Below are 17664 nucleotides of genomic sequence, written 5' to 3' on the forward strand. Positions count from 1 at the left end.
ACATGGAAAACGAGGACAACGTTATTAACGTGAGGAAATTCCTTGCTCAGCTGGGCATCTCCGTTAATCCTCGCACATTTCTGTCCCATTTAAAGCCCCTACCTTCATGAGGCATGCCATCCGAGGTGGCCACCGCTTTCCCACCCTCAGCAGCTGATGCCCCGAGGAATCAATATCGGTGAAGACTCCTCCGAGTCTACCAAGCGCTACTCCACACGTCCAAACGTGGGGTCTCCAGCCTCGGGAGCGGGGAAGGGGCGGGACGGGCGATGTCCCGGCAGCGCAGAGGGGGGCGGCGGGGCGGGGGCTGCGCCGGGCGGTAGCGGTGGGAGCCGCCCTCCCCGCCTCCTCGCACAGGCTTGTCCTTCCCGGCACCAGCAGCAGCGTGTAGGATTTCCTCGAGCTGCAGTGGGGCGAAGCCACCTGCCCGGCGGCTGGGAGCGATGCCGGCTTAGTGGCGAGGCATGGCGCGGCGGCAGCGGGGCGGCAGGTGCCGGGGCGGCGGTCCCCCGACGGGGCGGGAGCTGGCGCTGCTGGTGCCGCTGTGGCTGTGCGCGGCCTGCGGCGGCACGGCGCCGGTGTACAACCTCAGCCTGGCGGTGGACGAGGGGCTGCCGGCCGAGACACTGGTGGGGGACATCCGCGCGGGGCTGCCGCCTGGAGCGGGGCCGCCGGGCGGTTTCCTGTTGTCGGAAGGCAGCGGCGAGTCGGCGGTACTAGCGGACTTCCACGTCCAGCCGGAGACGGGCGTTATCCGCACGGCGCGGCGGCTGGACCGGGAGCGGCGGGCGCGTTACAGTTTCGCGGCGGCTACTCTACGCGGCGAGGTGGTGCAGGTGGAGATTGAGGTCACCGACGTGAACGATCACCCTCCTCGCTTCCCGCGGGACCACCTGCAGCTCAACATCTCCGAGCTCAGTCCGCCCGGCACCGCCTTCCGCCTCCCGGCAGCCCGCGACCCCGACGCCGGCCGCTTCGGTACGCAGGGCTATGCGCTGCTGGAGGAGGGCAGCTCGGCGGGGGACCCACCGCTCTTCCAGCTGCGCTACGGGCGGCCGGAACCGCTGGAGCTGGTGCTGCTGCAGCGGCTGGACCGGGAGCGGGCGGACGCGCACCGGTTGGTGGTGGAAGCGTGGGACGGAGGCAGCCCGCGGCGCAGCGGTCGCCTGCGGGTGTCCGTGCAGGTGCTGGACGAGAACGACAATGCGCCGGCCTTCAGCCGCAGCGAGTACTGGGCGCGGCTGCGGGAGGACGCGCCGCCAGGCACCTCGGTCTGCCGCCTGCGGGCCACGGACCCCGACCTAGGCCCCAACGGCGAGGTGCGCTACTCCATCAACCGCCGGCAGAGCGACCCCGACGGCTACTTCGCAGTGGAGGAGCGCAGCGGCGTGCTGCGCCTCCGCCGCCCGCTGGACCGCGAGGCGCGGGCCCTGCACCGCCTGGTCTTGGAGGCACGGGACGGCGGTGCGCAGCCCGAGGTCTCCAGCGCGCTTGTCTCCGTGTCCGTGTTGGACGTGAACGACAACCGCCCTGTCATCCGCCTGCTCTACCTCACCGAGAACGGCGGCCCGTGGGTCTCTGAGGGGGCGCGCCCTGGAGACTATGTGGCCCGCGTCTCCGTCTCGGACGCGGACGAGGAGGGTGAGGAAGAAGGCGGCGGCGGCATCGCGCTGGCCCTGCTGGGCGGCGACGGTGCCTTCGCGCTGCGGCCGTCGGGCGTCGGCATCTTCTTCCTGTGCGTGGCGGGACCTCTGGACCGCGAGAGCCGCGACCTGTACGAGCTGCGACTGGTGGCCACGGACGGCGGCGCGCCGCCTCTCTCCGCCGAGGAGCCGCTGCTGCTGCGCGTCTCAGACCTCAACGACGAGGCGCCCGCCTTCCCGCAGCCCCACTACCGCGCCGTCGTCTCCGAAGCCGCCTCCCCCGGCACGGCCGTGCTGCGCCTCAGCGCCTCGGACGCGGACGAGCCGGGCTCTCCCAACGCGGAGGTGCGGTACGCGCTGGAGGGGGACCCGGCCGCGCTTGCCCTGCTGCGCATCGACGCGCGGAGCGGCGCCGTCAGCACGCGCGCCCGCCTGGACCGGGAGCGGCAGGCGGCGCTGGAGGTGCGCGTGGTGGCGCGGGACGGCGGCCGTCCGCAGCGCACCGCCGCCTGCCGCCTCAGCGTCCGGGTCGAGGACGCCAACGACAACGAGCCGCGCTTCGAGCGCCAGGTCTACCGCGGGCGGCTGCCCGAGCACACCGCGCCCGGCCGCTGCCTCCTCCAGGTGAGCTCCGCCCCGGGCCCGGCGGGGTGGCACGGAAGGGGGGGGGTGGGGGCACGGAGCCTTCGTGTGGTGCGGGGTGGCGCCCTCGGCGCTCCTCGCGGTGGGGGAGCGCAGTCGGTGCGCGCAGTTGGTTGGTGCGCTCTCAGAGCTGTAACCTCCGGGAGTGCCACTAAAACCGTGTTCCGTATCCCAGAGAACTTGTAGAGCGGGTAGTGGGCACAGAAGCTCGGGTCTTCAGGGGGACTCAAGTGTTGGCTCTCCCAGAGAGTTAAACTCCTGTGCTCCTCAGGTTTTGAGGACCTGAGATAGTCCTCGAAGCAAAACCAGTAAGACCCACTTCTGAGGGTCCGTGTGATCCACATGGGAACAGAGAGGAGGCCACACAGGTTAATACAGAGGGACCGGGATAGGTTTTTTTGTTTGGTTGGTTGGGATTTCTTTTTCCTAAGTTTTAAGTGCTTCTGGGACTCTGCAGTGTTTCCAGAGCTTTTTTGCTAATCATAGAATCATAGAATGGTTAGAGTTGGAAGGGATCTTAAAAAGCATCTGGTTCCAACTCCCCTGCCATGGTCAAGGACTCCTTCCAGTCGACCAGGTTGCTCAAAACCCAGTCCAACCTGACCTTGAACACTTGCAGGGGTGGGGCATCCACAACTTCTCTGTGCCAGTGGCTCACCACCCACACAGTGAAGAATTTCTTATTAATAAAGCGAATCAATTCACTCAACCTTCACAGAAATCAATTAATAGAAAAGCTTCCTATTTGCACATTTTAAAAACCCTTTATTCTTTGCAGTTGCAGTTGAATGCAGACTTCGCAGGGCCAGGACTTGCCAGATAGTTACTGTAAGAGTGACCGAACACTGGAACAGGTTGCCCAGGGGGGTTGTGGAGTCTCCTACGTTGGAGATATTCAAGGCCCGCCTGGACAAGTTCCTGTGTGTGATGTACTCTAGGTTACCCTGCTCTTGCAGGGGGGTTGGACTAGATGATGTTTCGAGGTCCCTTCCAACCCTTGGGATTCTGTGATTCTGTGATATCTCTGTTGCTTTTACCTTGTGAGGGCATTTTGGAATTTATACCCCTAAACTGAGCAAAGTCTTTTCCACCACTAGCAAATTCACAGCAGTTGATCCTACGTGGAGGTACCAGTGTTTCAGAGTTTGTGTAGAAATTCACATGGATCTGAGGGAGAAGTGTGTTCAACGATACCTCTGGAGAGCTGCACTGTGTTTTCTTAGTGCTTTTGAAGAAAATTCATTCTCTCTTTATCTCTGGGTGACCAACTTTCATTTGTTTTAGATAAGGGTGGTGTGGATGTAAACATATGCTCAGGCGTGAGTGTCCGTGGTGCTGAAATGCAGCAGGATGGAAGCCATGGGGGTGCACTATCACAGCCTGATGCACAGCTGGGGTTGGTGACTAGTGATTTCTTTTGCTTTTGATTTAATCAGATGGAAGCATCCTGAAGGATTCCTAGAGCATTTTGAAGAATATAAACTGTGATTGTGGCATTACTTTTTCTTGCAGGTTTTGATACACTAATAATGCTGATTTTCCATCAGGTTAAAGGTGTCATAAACTAATGATATAATCTGTGATGCACTGGATTTTGAGTGTCACTGTGCTGCTGTAATCCTGTTCAGAGAGTAGAAAGAAATAGTTAGGTCCTGGTGGCTGAATGAATTAAGGCCAAAGGTGAACAAAATGAGACACTGGAGACGTGTGTAGACAAAGACTGAGTGAGCACCCCATGGACTGACAGGGAAGGAAGCTGGTGTTTCTACTTGCAGGTTAATCCTGGATCATCAGAGTGATATCCAGGTTTTATACTGCATGATATAGTAGGCTTAAGTTTTAAAGAAACCCACCTTTTAAGATTTAAACATATAATAGGATCATATGCCAGGTTGGAAGGGACCTTGAGGATCATCTGGTCCAACCTTTCTAGGCAAAGCACGACCTAAACTAGATATCCCAGCATGCTGTCCAGCTGAATTTAAAAGTGTCCAGTGTTGAGGAGTCCATCTGGATAATCTCAACTTCCCTGGGGAGAGTATTCCAATGGTTGATTGCTCTCACTCTAAGCAAGAAAAGCTACCATGAAGCAGGTGTCATAATTTATTTTTCATTATATATATTCATTTAGCTTCAGGAGCTGCAGCTAGTGATAAGAATAAAGAAAATAAGTTTTGGCCCTGCCAAGTCACATTCAGGGTCTGTGATACGAGTCCTGTCTCTAACTGGGCTCTTGAACTTAAAAGCTAGCATGGAGAGGAGGTAACTACAGACTGTGTTAATACTGCTACTAGAGAACTGGAAATGAGCCAAGACACCAAAGGAGGCTACTTATGTCTCCTAGCTTCCTCTGCTCCACAACCTGGAGAGTGTTGGAAGAGTTCTGATGTTGTTATCACACATTTGTGAGAAACGTTTCTGCTCTGTTCAGTGTTTGGACTGCAATTATAGTAGCTGGATGTCTTCTAAAGCTTTCAGTCTTTCACCTCAGTAAGTGGAGGGACTCTTGCACTAGTGCATCACTGAGGTCTTGTCCATGAATAACCTTTGCTTGGGGACCAACTGGTGACAAACAAATGCTTTGTAGGTGGTGTGTCTAGAGCTTTCTATCCTAGTGCTTTGCTGTAGCTCTGCCCAGCCACAGTTTATTCACTCATGTTCTTGACTGCATGTTTATAATATATTTCTTTCCTTCTGGAAATCTTTTACTCCTGCTGTGGTTATTATTTAGTTTCTCTTCTCCCCCTCCACAAATCTAGTCCATAATGTGGACTAGATTTGTGAAGTGGATCAGTTTGCATTTCGCAGAATCACAGAATCCCAAGGGTTGGAAGGGACCTCGAAACATCATCTAGTCCAACCCCCCTGCAAGAGCAGGGTAACCTAGAGTACATCACACAGGAACTTGTTCAGGCGGGCCTTGAATATCTCCAACGTAGGAGACTCCACAACCCCCCTGGGCAACCTGTTCCAGTGCTCTGTCACTCTTACAGTAAAGGTAGTTTTCCTGATGTTCACATGGCACCTCCTATGCTCCAGTTTACACCCATTGCCCCTTGTCCTGTCACTGGATATCACTGAAAAAAGCCTAGCTCCATCATCCTGACACCCACCCTTTACATATTTGTAAACACTGATGAGGTCACCCCTCAGTCTCCTCTTCTCCAAGCTAAAGAGACCCAGCTCCCTCAGCCTCTCCTCATAAGGGAGATGTTCCACTCCCTTCATCATCTTTGTGGCTCTGCGCTGGACTCTTTCAAGCAATTCCCTGTCCTTCTTGAACTGGGGGGCCCAGAACTGGACGCAATATTCCAGATGCGGCCTCACCAAGGCAGAGTAGAGGGGGAGGAGAACCTCTCTTGCCCTACTAACCACACCCTTTCTAATGCACCCTAGGATGCCATTTGCCTTCTTGGCCACAAGGGCACATTGCTGGCTCATGGTCATCCTCCTATCCACCAGGACCCCCAGGTCCCTTTCCCCATCACTCCTTTCCAGCAGGTCAACCCCCAACCTGTACTGGTACATGGGGTTGTTCTTCCCCAGATGCAAGACTCTACACTTGCTCTTGTTGTATTTCATCAAGTTTCTCCCTGCCCAACTGTCCAGCCTGTCCAGGTCTCGCTGAATGGCAACACAGCCTTCTGGTGTGTCAGCCACTCCTCCCAGTTTAGTGTCATCAGCGAACTTGCTGAGGGTATACTCGGTTCCCTCATCCAGGTCATTGATGAAAATATTAAACAGCACTGGTCCCAGCACCGACCCCTGAGGGACTCCACTAGTCACAGACCTCCAGCTAGATTCTGTCCCATTCTGCCCCATTTGTCTGTCTTTTACCAGTTTCTCCTAATCAGTAGGAATTCACTGTTGAGAAACATTAACTGTGCACTTAGGAGACATAGTTTTCAGCACTTCTGGAAGTACTGCTTTATTCCAGGCATATATATGTTCTTTTCTGTGTTGACAAGGGCTCTTCTTTCCAGTGCAGATTGACCAGTAAGTGAGAATCTACATCCTGAAAAATGGGTGTAATTTGTTTGGATCAGCTAATTTAAGGAAGAAATGTGGGAATATAATAATGACATTAATGGGGAAAATAACACAGGTGGAGATCAGAAATCTGAGCAGACAAATGGGAGAAAGTCTAAATGAAGAAACAGGAAAATCAATGGGAAAGTAATGGGTTATCGAACATTAGAAACTGAAGCACAGGTGTGAGACACATAAGCAGATTTTTGAAGACACCAACAGCATTTTTCATGTTTTGGTCCATTTTTGGATGCTAAACTTGTGGTTTATTACTGGTCATTACAGACACGCCTTTGTTAAAATTTAGGCTTTACTGGTGGGAGGATTAAAAAGCAGCTAATGAAAAAATGATACAGGCACAGGGAGGAAAAGATGAACACAGTTGGAGAGAAATTGTAGACCAAGGCAATTTGCAGTAAGTAAAGTGGAAGCAGCAGAAGCGCTCTGTGTGATGTTAGCAGTTGTTTTGGTAGTGCTTTGATTTTTGCAGATACATCAGCATTCTATTTCTTCGTGTAAGAGATACTATATGTTGGTTTAGAGTGGTCATTGGCCTTATGGATGACATTACTTATTCAATTGTTATAATGAACTTTCATCATAATATGTATCTGTTTCCTGAAGATCTTAAGCATGACCTAGAAAGGCAATAAGATGGAGAAATGTGTGAGAGCACCTTGGGCTTTCTCCTGTTTTTCTTACTACACCTTTTACCCCATTCCCAAGGACCAACATGTTACAAATGCCTGTGGACTGTTGATCAATGGTGACAGTTATGTCCTATTTCTACACTCCTTGCTTTCAGCTTGTGAAATCCAGGTACATTTAGCATCTGATGACGTATACCTCTGTGGTGATTGCACCTCTATGACCCAAGAGTGAGGAGTGTGACAGTGTCTCTTTTCTGAGCCATTCCCTTAATCCTATGAGTAAATTAAGGAATAAAGCTTTTTCTGTAGACCTGCCTTGATAACATAGGTTGAATTCTGATTACAAATTTTATTTTCAACCTTTTTTTGGTGATAGCAGTACTGCTTAATACTCACTGTACAATATGTCTGCAAATTATAGTATTGAGTTGCCAGGTTTGTCAGGACCCTCCTTCCCCCATCTCCCCAGTGCAGCAGGCTAAAACTTGACATAAAGAGAAATAATTTAGCACATCAGTTTGGCACCAGTTTTCCTTGTGTAGCAGCTCTTACCTTGATGGGGTGAAACCCATTCTGTTTCGTATCCTCCAGGGATTCCTGCAGAAAAGATTTTTTATCTCTTATGGGGCTGTGCAGAGTTCATAGTTAGAGATTTTGTGACTGAGGCAGCTGTCAGCTGAACCCAGATTTTTAACATAATGAAGGTGTCTATTTTGTGTTATATGGCATAGTACTCCTATATCTGTCTGGGGCTTGTAGGTTAAACTTGCTTCCACTGCCAGGGTATGCTGTAGCATGTAAGGTACTCTGTGGCATAAATGTCATTCACTTTATCCTCCACATGCGTTCTTATGAAAACTATTAACAATTTATGTACCTCTAACTGCATCTTGGAAGAGAACATTAATCATCATGAATTAGTGACAGTTGTGTCTGTAGTTTTTTACTAAATTTATTTTCTTTTATGGTTTATTAGAAAATACACGTTTATTTGCTTTAGAGTAATCTCTGATAGAGCAGAGGAAGTGGAAAAGCATATGTTATCTGTCAAATGATAAAGACCCATATGCATTTCACTGTTAGTATAACTTGCACTTTTAAAGTCTATTAAGGAAACTGTTTTAACTCACTGCTTAGAGCTCCTCAGTTCCTTTTATTCTAAAATAAGACTTTCTGATGCTGAGATTGTGGGGCATTTGTGAATGCAATGCCAGCAAAGAAACATTTTGTTTAAAGCTCTTAAAGCTAACTTAGGTATATCAGAAATCATGGAATAATAGACCTGTGTGGGTTTAGAAGATAATATTTAAAGGTATAACATATGTAAGAAGGATGCATGGGTTCTGAGGACTTTATAAGAGCTTAGCATATTTGAGAGAAGTTGTTCATTCTTACCTGAAATGCACATTTCCAAGAGGTACTTGCAGCATGGGAGCGTTATAAATAAGACATTTCAACATCCATATTTTCAGAATTTTTCTCTGCCTTCTGCAGCAGTAAAAAGAAAACTAAGAGGATAAAAAGTGGTGGAGGATACTGCTGATACTGATGTCCCTACTATGAGGGTTGGAGACTCGGAGACTAATTTGTCATTCAGCTGCTGAGCAGAAGGCAGCATCGGTTGGAGACTGCATTTTTCTTCCTTTTCTCTCACTGAGAGTTGAAGCAAGGAGCTAAAAGGATAGTTCTTTCTCTGATGGTTATGGTACTGAATCGTTTAGTTCACACTGCAATTTCTGAAATCAGAAATGAAGCCAGCAAACTAGGTTCATGTAAGTTATAAAAAGCTATAATATCCAACTCATCCTACTTAGAATTAAGACAAGAAGCCAAAAGAGATCAAACCATGCATTCCTCTGTTGGCTTGACATTTCCAGGTTTAATGTTCACTGCATCTGATTTAAAGAAGTCAGCTGCAGAAAAGACACATTTTGTTTGTTGACTTAGAATGCTACTGAGTTTTAAAACTAATGCAATTGACAACAGGAAGACCAAACACCAGGCTGAATTACAGTTACAGCAAAGAAATTTATCACCTAACCTGTGACTATAATGCAAAGCTATTTGTTTGTTCATCCACTTCATGTTATTATTTTACTGAGTCTGAAAGCAGTTGACATGTCATCATTCATCTATTAGGTATATGTATACATTTATGATTTTGTAACAATTATTTCTTTCTAAATTCACAACAAATTTCCCTTTCCACTCCAGAAGCCATTTGGTAGATTCTCAGGAGATTCTAATACCTTTGTGGCTATAAAAATACTTGTTATGGCTGTGCACAACTTTTTGCAATCTGTTAATATGCAGGTTTGGAAGTGTGGATGGTCTGGGCTCAGAGATAAATAAATATCTCTTTGAATGTGTGCAGTAGCTGCTGATTGCATGACGGGAAAAATTGAAAAAAAATTAGAAAATGAAATATACTATTTTAATAATTATTTTTAAGTAGCTTGACATGAATGGAATTTCTACATATTCTTTTGCTTAAGAATGCTAATTGTGGTGCCCTTCTAGGTTTTTAACAATAAGAAAACCCTTCCATTTCATAATTGCAATGTTTCTAAGAGTGAGAGTCTGTTCTTTGATGCAATCCTTTCAGTACCAGCATCCAGCACTGAATGGATGCTTGCAGGTGTAAAAACTCCGATCCTGAAAGTGAAAGGTTGTGAGAAGTGGGAGATGGAAGCCTTTGACTTTTGCTGCTCTTAGTTTGTACTTACTCTTAAACATGGCAAGTGTTAAAGTTTCAGTATTCAACACCTGGAAAAACCCCAGATCTCTGGAGGTAATTCCTTCTTGTCCATGCACTGAATGTACAACTGTTTGCTAACTAAACCCACCACTCAGAGAACACATGAAACGTGGAAACATCAAAAACATTGACATGGAAACATTTGGTTTTTATTTGATGATTAAAAATCATGTGAAAGTTTGAGAACAAAAACATTTTTAAAATTACTGCAGAAAATGACCTTTTTTTCCCAGTTCTCAGGGAAGTCTTTTAATTGATGTCAGCAAGCTGGGTCTGGGAAGAGGGAAAGTTTGAAGGCTTGTGCGTGACTGAGTCTGAAACCTTGTGTATACTTTGATCTGTAGCCATGAGGAGAAAAGAGACATGCATGATAAAGGTATTGTTGTTAGAGAAATCAGATGTATCCCTAGCTTTGGAGTAGTGGAAGAGGAGTAATGATATTATATAGTCTTAATCATGTGCTTTATATTGCAGAGATCTCTGTATTAAAATATAAGCTGGAAGACCAGCGGCAAGCAGAGTCCTTGAATACCTTTGGCTGCTAAGTTTGTAGAATTTTATGCAGTCTAACAAATCCAGTTGTGTGTCCAGCAAATATTCCTTTATAGCCACTGACCTTCTGGAGTAATGACTGTGAACAACCCTTTCAGATAGAAAGCATTCCAATTCAGAAATGCAGTGGTTTTGCTGGTGTTCACCTTTATATAAAAAATGGTAACTTCAGCACTTGTCTTATTAGTAATTTGCTCAAGTGTATTATAAGCTGTAAATGGCTGGGCATAGCCTGTCTGTTCATTTATCAAATATTAATGTCAGTTTATCATATGTATAGATTTTCATAAACTGCTAGATCAGCAGAATACTTAGTCTTTCCTGGAAGGCTTTAAAACATTGGGAAACAGATGAGTTAGGAATCTTTTAAATTCCAGCCTACTGTGCAAACAGATTGACACGCTGCAGAATGAGCCCTTTTATTTTACTTTGCTGCTCAATTCATTCTTGAAAGCAAACTTCTAATTTCATGCTGAAAAAACATCAACGATTTACACATTCTTCATTTCTCTTTTAAAATGCATGGATTTGATTTAAAACTAAGTCAGGAGCTTTATGGATTTCAATGTGCATGTAGATAGCTTGGAAAGCTTGTTGTGCAGTGCATTAATGATAGTTTGTCAGAGCAATCCTTACTCCACATTCAGTTCAAAATGGTAAGTAATATGAACACTGCTGTAGCGAGCAGTGGGGCTGTCTGTCAAACTGACTATCCAAATCCTGCTGCAGGTGTCAACAGTACGGAGTCACAGATATCAGCTAACAAAACACTTGGGAGAAAATACCACACAGCTCATTTGGTGCAGCTGTTACATGTAAGAGCTTTTGTATGTATTGTATCACACCAATATTCCTCCTACTTCCATATCTTTTTTCTCATGGTTGCTAACACTGTATGCAGATGAGTGTAAGAACAGGGCAAACACGTAAGTCTTTCCCTCATGGATTCTTGGTGTTAAGCTGTTTTCAGCTCAAGGACACCCCTAGCAAGACAGATTCTATGTATTTGCAACCCCAAATGATTTTTTTTTTAGTGAATACATACCTAGCCCTCAGCTTTTCTCAAGTATCATCAGCCACAACGTACAGTGGCAAGGGGTGTGCTGATCAGCTACCTGCTCCATGACGAATTGCCCTTTTGCTTTGAACCTGAAGAAAGAAGAGTGATCAGTCCTGACTACTAATGATTTCACACATTTGTTATATCACTTCTCCACCTCATTTCCAGTATTCATTCTTAGCTGAAAAATGAAGAAATAGCATTTGGACAGCAGCAGCTCTTGAATGCCAAATGATGAAATGTGCGCTGGTGAAAATAGAAAATTAAGCTTTGTTTGCAAAGGTGGTGCAGCAGAAGAAAGTTCACATTTTATAGAATTGATAGAAAATAGTATCCTAGCTCTCAGTCTATGAAGAAACTTTAGTAATCTGTGTAAAAACGTGTTTCTTTTGGGAGAAGTAATAGATTTTTAAGATACTACTTACAAATCACAGTTCATTCAATTGTTTCTAAGCTCTTTGAGACTCCTCTGTAAGAAGCTGTACAAAATCAGGAGAGTTGGCACTTAGGTGAAATCATCCTTCTCTGTTGAATGTTGAATTGCAAGGGATTTACATCATGCCTGGAGAGCATGGTCAGCAGTGGTATATTTAGCATTGCAACAGAAGTTGTGCAGCTATTTCTCACCTTTTTGTACTAAACTGCTGTCCTCTATAAATTTGTATATATAATTTTATATATATATATAAAATATATGCAGCAGATTAAACTGTTGTATTCTGTCACATACATGGCCAAATGTAGTAACTGTCAGCATTTACAGTAACTGCTAATGCAGAGGGGATGTTTGTAAAGATCTGTGTGCTGTCTGGCCATGCTTGGATGCAAACTCTCTGCCAAGTCCTCTTGGTAATTACTTGGTTATGGCTTTCAGGGTAGGTGCAGGAGCTATGTACCAAAGTAGGACAATTACTGATGAAATTGTGCTGTGAAGTCAGTTCCTATTCCTCACTTAGTCCCATTTAAATCAAGTAATATAAAGAAAAATTTGACTACCTTTTTTTTTATGTGGGTTAACTTGACAGTGCAACTCAAAGCTTCACTCATCTGACAGTGAGAGTTAGCCACACATGGTTTAAGGGACAATGCTTTTGTTGCAATCTCCTCTTGTGCCTATTTCCTTACTTCCTTCACTCCCATTGATACATCAGTTACTTTAAATGGGTCAAATCTATAGACTTTGAAACAGTGCTTTGTTTGGTAACACTGTTGTACAGAACGAAGGTTAAAGTACGGCATTAGAGAAACAGCTTTAGGTTCTGTCTCTTCCTCTCCTTTGCACTGAATGAAAACAAGCATTACATTTATGCCAGACTTTACTAGCTCCATTTCCTGCTGGATATGACTTAAAATAAAAATCAGGATACTGTCATGCCTATTTCCTTGTTCTCACAGGCTGCAGTGCTTTAAGCATTAAACTGTTGCAGTACCAACAATATTTGCTGTAATAAAAGCAAATGTACTAACTTCCAGCCTTGACAGATGTCTCAATCCCCTGCACTGACCTTGTGTAAAGTGTTGTTGTCTCCCCTTCCCCCTCCCTGTCCCCAGCTACCTCCCTCATGCAGAGAATTAGGTTGTCATGCTTATGTCTGTTCCACTTCCACTAGCTTGTGCCTACATCTGGTACTGGAAGAGGGGTAGCAGGAAGGGCAATTTTTTAACTAATGCCTGACTAAACATATGTGAGACAACTTATGTGTGCCCGGTTTTTTTAACAGTTATAAACAAACACATGTGGTTTAATGCAGTCCAAGGAGCTGATGTGTCTTACCAGTCAGAGTAATTGCTGGAAATTGCTGCAGTTAGCCGCTGGTACATTACCTTCTATGTGACCTTTTGTTTTCAAATGTGTAAAACGCCAATAAATACACTTTTTTACTACACATTCAGTTTTTCCTGCTATGTTTTGTAGGTGCTTTGAATTCTGAATTTACATCCAGGCATACCAGATTAGTGACTTACAAAGCCTTTTCTCCCAGGTGTCCTTCTGTGGTGTGGTGGCATTGATAATAGACCTACTGTTTGTATGAAATTGTGTTTTCTCTTAGACTGTTGTTAGTCACAGCTATATTGATATCTTTATCTCTGCTTCCATACACAAATGGAGCTAGGTATTAAATATTATGCATAGGCATCTGATTATTTTTACTTAGGGATACATTATTATTCTTTTGGTAGGCTATTGCCTTGGATATCTACCCAGTTTGATTCTGTAAGAAATCCCAACGTTTTTAATTAACTAATTTTATGGATATATTTCTGTTTGGTACTTTTATCAGTATGGTGCTTAATAAGATTTCTGTAGGAATGATGTTCACTTACGTGGACATGGACTCAATAAAACATGTGCATTGTGCTGAAAAGATTTTCAGTTGTCTTAAGATGCTTTGAAATAGAGGTGAATAAGCTCTTTGAGGCAAGAATTATCCCTTTGTTAATGCTGATGCTGTACCTTGTATCATAAGTGCATGCTCTATAGATTTTTTTTTTTGCTGTACTATAAGAAAATATTAGAAACAGTCTCAAGAATATATCAACATAGAATTTAAACCTTAAAATTTGCAGTGACATTGAGGGAAATGGGAGCAGTAACCTGAATGTGCCACCTCTGTGCTTGCTCAGTTTTCAGCAGGTTGGTTCCTGTTTTGTTTTGTGTGTGTACTCTTGCTCATGAAGACATCGACTGGAATTTGGTTTTACAGCGCTTTAAGAAATGAAATCACTGAGAGGACTGCAGATTTCTTGGAGCATGCCGTGCTCCCCCTTGCAGTTCCTCTAGTGTGGCTGTGGGGTAGCTTTTTGGCACCCTTAGTAACAAGGTTCAGTTGATGTTTGGAGCCCCATCAGGATCCAGTCTCCAGCTCAGGGTGTAAAATTAGGATGGGGCAAAAGTTGCTCAAATTGAAGATTGGCTGTTTAACTTGGAATACAAGATTCAGTAATGCTGGATTTTAAAAATGACCCAACGTGGTAATTCCTGCCTGCTTTCTGTTTTGTGTAGATCTATAGGAGTGCTATACAACAACATCACACCTGTTGATGGCTGCACAAGTGAGGCAGTGGGGAACTGGGAACGTCTTTTCAGAAAAGCTTTTGTTGCACAAGTGTGCAGGGAGCTTAGGAACCTAATCTGCAATGAAATCACCCATGACTTGTTCTCTGGAGGGCTTTCGTGTTCTCTGGATTTTGAAAATCCCAACTAATTTAATGTGTGTCTGTGGATTTCTGAGGGGAAGAGAGGTCACTGTGTGCATGATGCTGTAGGAGCAAGGGAATGAAATAATCTCCAATGTAAATGCGACCTGTTTTCCCAGAGCACAGAACTTTTTAATGTAACATATTTTAAAACAATATGTGCTGCCGTCAGTAGTGATACTAGTCATTATTTCCACCACAAGCTTAATTTGATGACAAAGTCACAACTTAGAAAATTCTTTTTCCCTTAGACTTACATTTGTATACTTTCTAAAGGATCTAAGAGCATTTCACGCTGGTTTTAAAAAGAAAAAAGGAAGGCAAACCTCACATTTTTGGCCTCTCTTGTTTGTTTGTTTGTTTGCTCTCTTTTGTTGCTATAAAGTAAAACTCCATATTTTGGAATTTGTTTCTTCTTTTCTTTTTTTAGTGTCTTTGAAGTTGATGTCTTTAGCAAGTATTTTGGCAGCGCTGCAGCCTTACAATGATTTTGCTCTGATACAAGGCTGCTTTTGTGTTCCCTTTCCATTGAAAAAGCCCCAAATCCCTTAGGTTTGTAATTCACAGTTCAAGAAGTAAGGTTTGAATTTCATGGAACTAATCAATAATTACTGTCCTCCTTTTTTTTGTTTTTTGTTGGTTTAATTTTAATCTCCATTTGTGCCTGTAATCTGAGGAGGGGGAAAAGACCTGACAGTCGAAACACACTTTTTGAAAGGCTGACTGCTTTTAATTGTCAGAAATGTTTGTCTGAAAGGAGAACCCAAGCCAATATTTGGGAGATAGACCAGAACATGTGATATATTTGCAAAATCCTGTGGTCATGAGACACAAGTTTTCCTGCAGTTTCTGAAACTGTTGTTGAAATGCCACGTTAAAAAACGCTTGTGTTTCCTGGAAGGTTTCTGATGTCTGTTGTATCTTATTGGAGGCAACTTAAAGCATGATTTTTAAGACTTCAATTTTTTACTATGGTGTTATTCTTACTAATTGCTCATAATGGAAGCCATGTTTTAGGCCTGTGAACATGCACTAAACTGTGGTTGTTTTTTCTAGAAAGTGTGGATGAAAATTAGAATTGCTGGGCATTACCAGGTACAAATCTCAGTAATGCCGTCCCCAAGGGCTCCCAGTGACTTCACCTCCCCTTGCAAACACCACATCTCCAGGAAGCAGAGCAGAACTGCTGCACCTTCTAAAATATATGGGCAGGCAGGCAGGTGTTATCATCAAGTCTCTGTCTCTAGTTGGACCACTGGACCTCTCTGCCCCGTCATTCATGCTCAGTATTTTCCAAATGGGAACTGACAAGTTATTTGCACAGGAATGTTAATACTTAGCTGGTAATATCTCACCTAAATCAGTTTGCATTTGTCTTTGTTTTAGGCTGGATCACTTTGATTCATAGTCATCTGTGTAATTTTTTTTTATCCTCTTTAGTTTCCAAGGAATACATTCCCAGATTACAGAAAAAATACTACTTTGTTTGTATGTAATTTCATATTTTGTCATTCTACATTTATTACTTCAGTCTTCTAGCTTTTCTGTATAAAGATCCTCTTGATCTGCTACATCAGCAGTGCTTTCTAGTTTCAAGAACTGGTGAATGTTCATTGAAGGGCTTACGTTATTTTTTTCTGGTTAATTGATAGACTTAACAAGCTGGTTATCAATACAATCAAACTATTTGTTACTTCCCTAGGCAAGTTTTAATTTCTTCTTTACCTAGTTTCTTACCATATGATTTTTTGACCAATAGCTGCATTGTCTGTTCTGAATAAAATGTAAAGAAATGTGATTTCCATTAGTCGTTTTACTAAACCCAGATTTACTGACTTGTGTGTCTAGAAATATCCATTGCTGAAAGGATACTGAGGTACTTTGCAAAATGTTTTATTTTATCTTTTTTTTCCTGTCTTCTCTTTATTTTGTATCGGTTTAGGTCAGGCTTCTAGGATTGTAGTGTCTGTAGTGTCCACATTCAGTTGTTTCTAAATGTAGTCCCTTCATTTTATATTTTCAAGACAGATGGTTTGTGGCTGCAAACTTACAGTTTTGTTTGTCAGTTCTTTAATAGTTCTAGGTTTGTTCCTCCCACTTTGAATGCTGTTTGAGTTTTACCTTTAAGGTGCATAACTTCCATTCCTGTACTGTTTAGTTATGATGGCAACTGTCATTGCTGATGGAAGAAGTGAGGAAGGTACTCCAATTTTAACAGCATGCTACATTCTCAGCACACCCATTTCTGCTTATTTTCTTCTGTTCATGAACACCTCTCTCTCTTTATCATGATTGACTGAAGTCCCAGACTTCTTTCATCGCCAACCCCCTTTTTTATTTACAGTCTTTGTTAACTGTTCATTTTTAACAGTATATATTTATCACTTTAAAATACTGAGATGCAGACTGTTGTTTATTCTTTTTTTTTCTTTATTCCTTGTTATTTACTTCTATTTGTCATTTAAGTTAAAGTTATATGGTCTGAAGTATTCATGTCTAATGACTTTAATACTTTCATTGATTGGTGAGTCTCCGAGAAGTTAAAGCTCCTCATAATAAATGGTGATATCATCTCTAAGAACATTATAATTCTCTCTATCTTAAAGTGTAACCCTGGGGCTAAGGAGCCCTATAGCAGATACTCAGCTTTATTCTATGTGATTTTTGGGAAAAAAAAAAAATCCACTGAACAACATAGCCTCTGAGCACTTAACAGCACTTAACAGCTGTTGAAATTTCATCTTCTTGCTCTGAGGACCAACCATCTCTGTTTCTCTTGGCTTACAGGCTTGCATGTGAATTCATTCTGTGTTTTTGTTTTTTTGTGGAGTTTTTTTTCATAACATACAGGTTAACTGGGGTTGCAAGCAGAGTTCCTCCTCTGGTAGGACATTTTATTGGCTGATATGTTAAGGATTTATTTTGCTAGGCCATTCATTCTTTAAGCTCCTGGAATCTGAACCTCTGTGGGGTCTCTAAGTACCTTCTGGAGATACCATAAATCTTCCAAGTGATTGCTGGGATTCAGACCAGCTCCTCTTGGCTTCTGCACTTTCCAGCTCTCCATAACAATGCTTTTCTCACATTTTGTTCTCAGCGAATCTTACGTATCTCCAACTAAATAAGAACCCA

General features: G+C 44.0%; 1 protein-coding gene across 1 annotated transcript in view; it reads left to right on the forward strand.

Moving 5' to 3' along the window:
• Positions 1 to 464: 464 nt before the first annotated feature.
• Positions 465 to 17664, forward strand: part of DCHS2 (dachsous cadherin-related 2) — a 111551-nt gene continuing 94351 nt past the window's right edge. Inside the window, exon 1 of the mRNA XM_034064448.1 lies at positions 465 to 2267. Coding sequence (XP_033920339.1) covers positions 465 to 2267 — 1803 coding nt within the window. The remainder of the gene's footprint in view (positions 2268 to 17664) is intronic.

This window comes from Melopsittacus undulatus, chromosome 7 (assembly GCF_012275295.1).
Source record: "Melopsittacus undulatus isolate bMelUnd1 chromosome 7, bMelUnd1.mat.Z, whole genome shotgun sequence".
Lineage (NCBI taxonomy): Eukaryota > Metazoa > Chordata > Aves > Psittaciformes > Psittaculidae > Melopsittacus > Melopsittacus undulatus.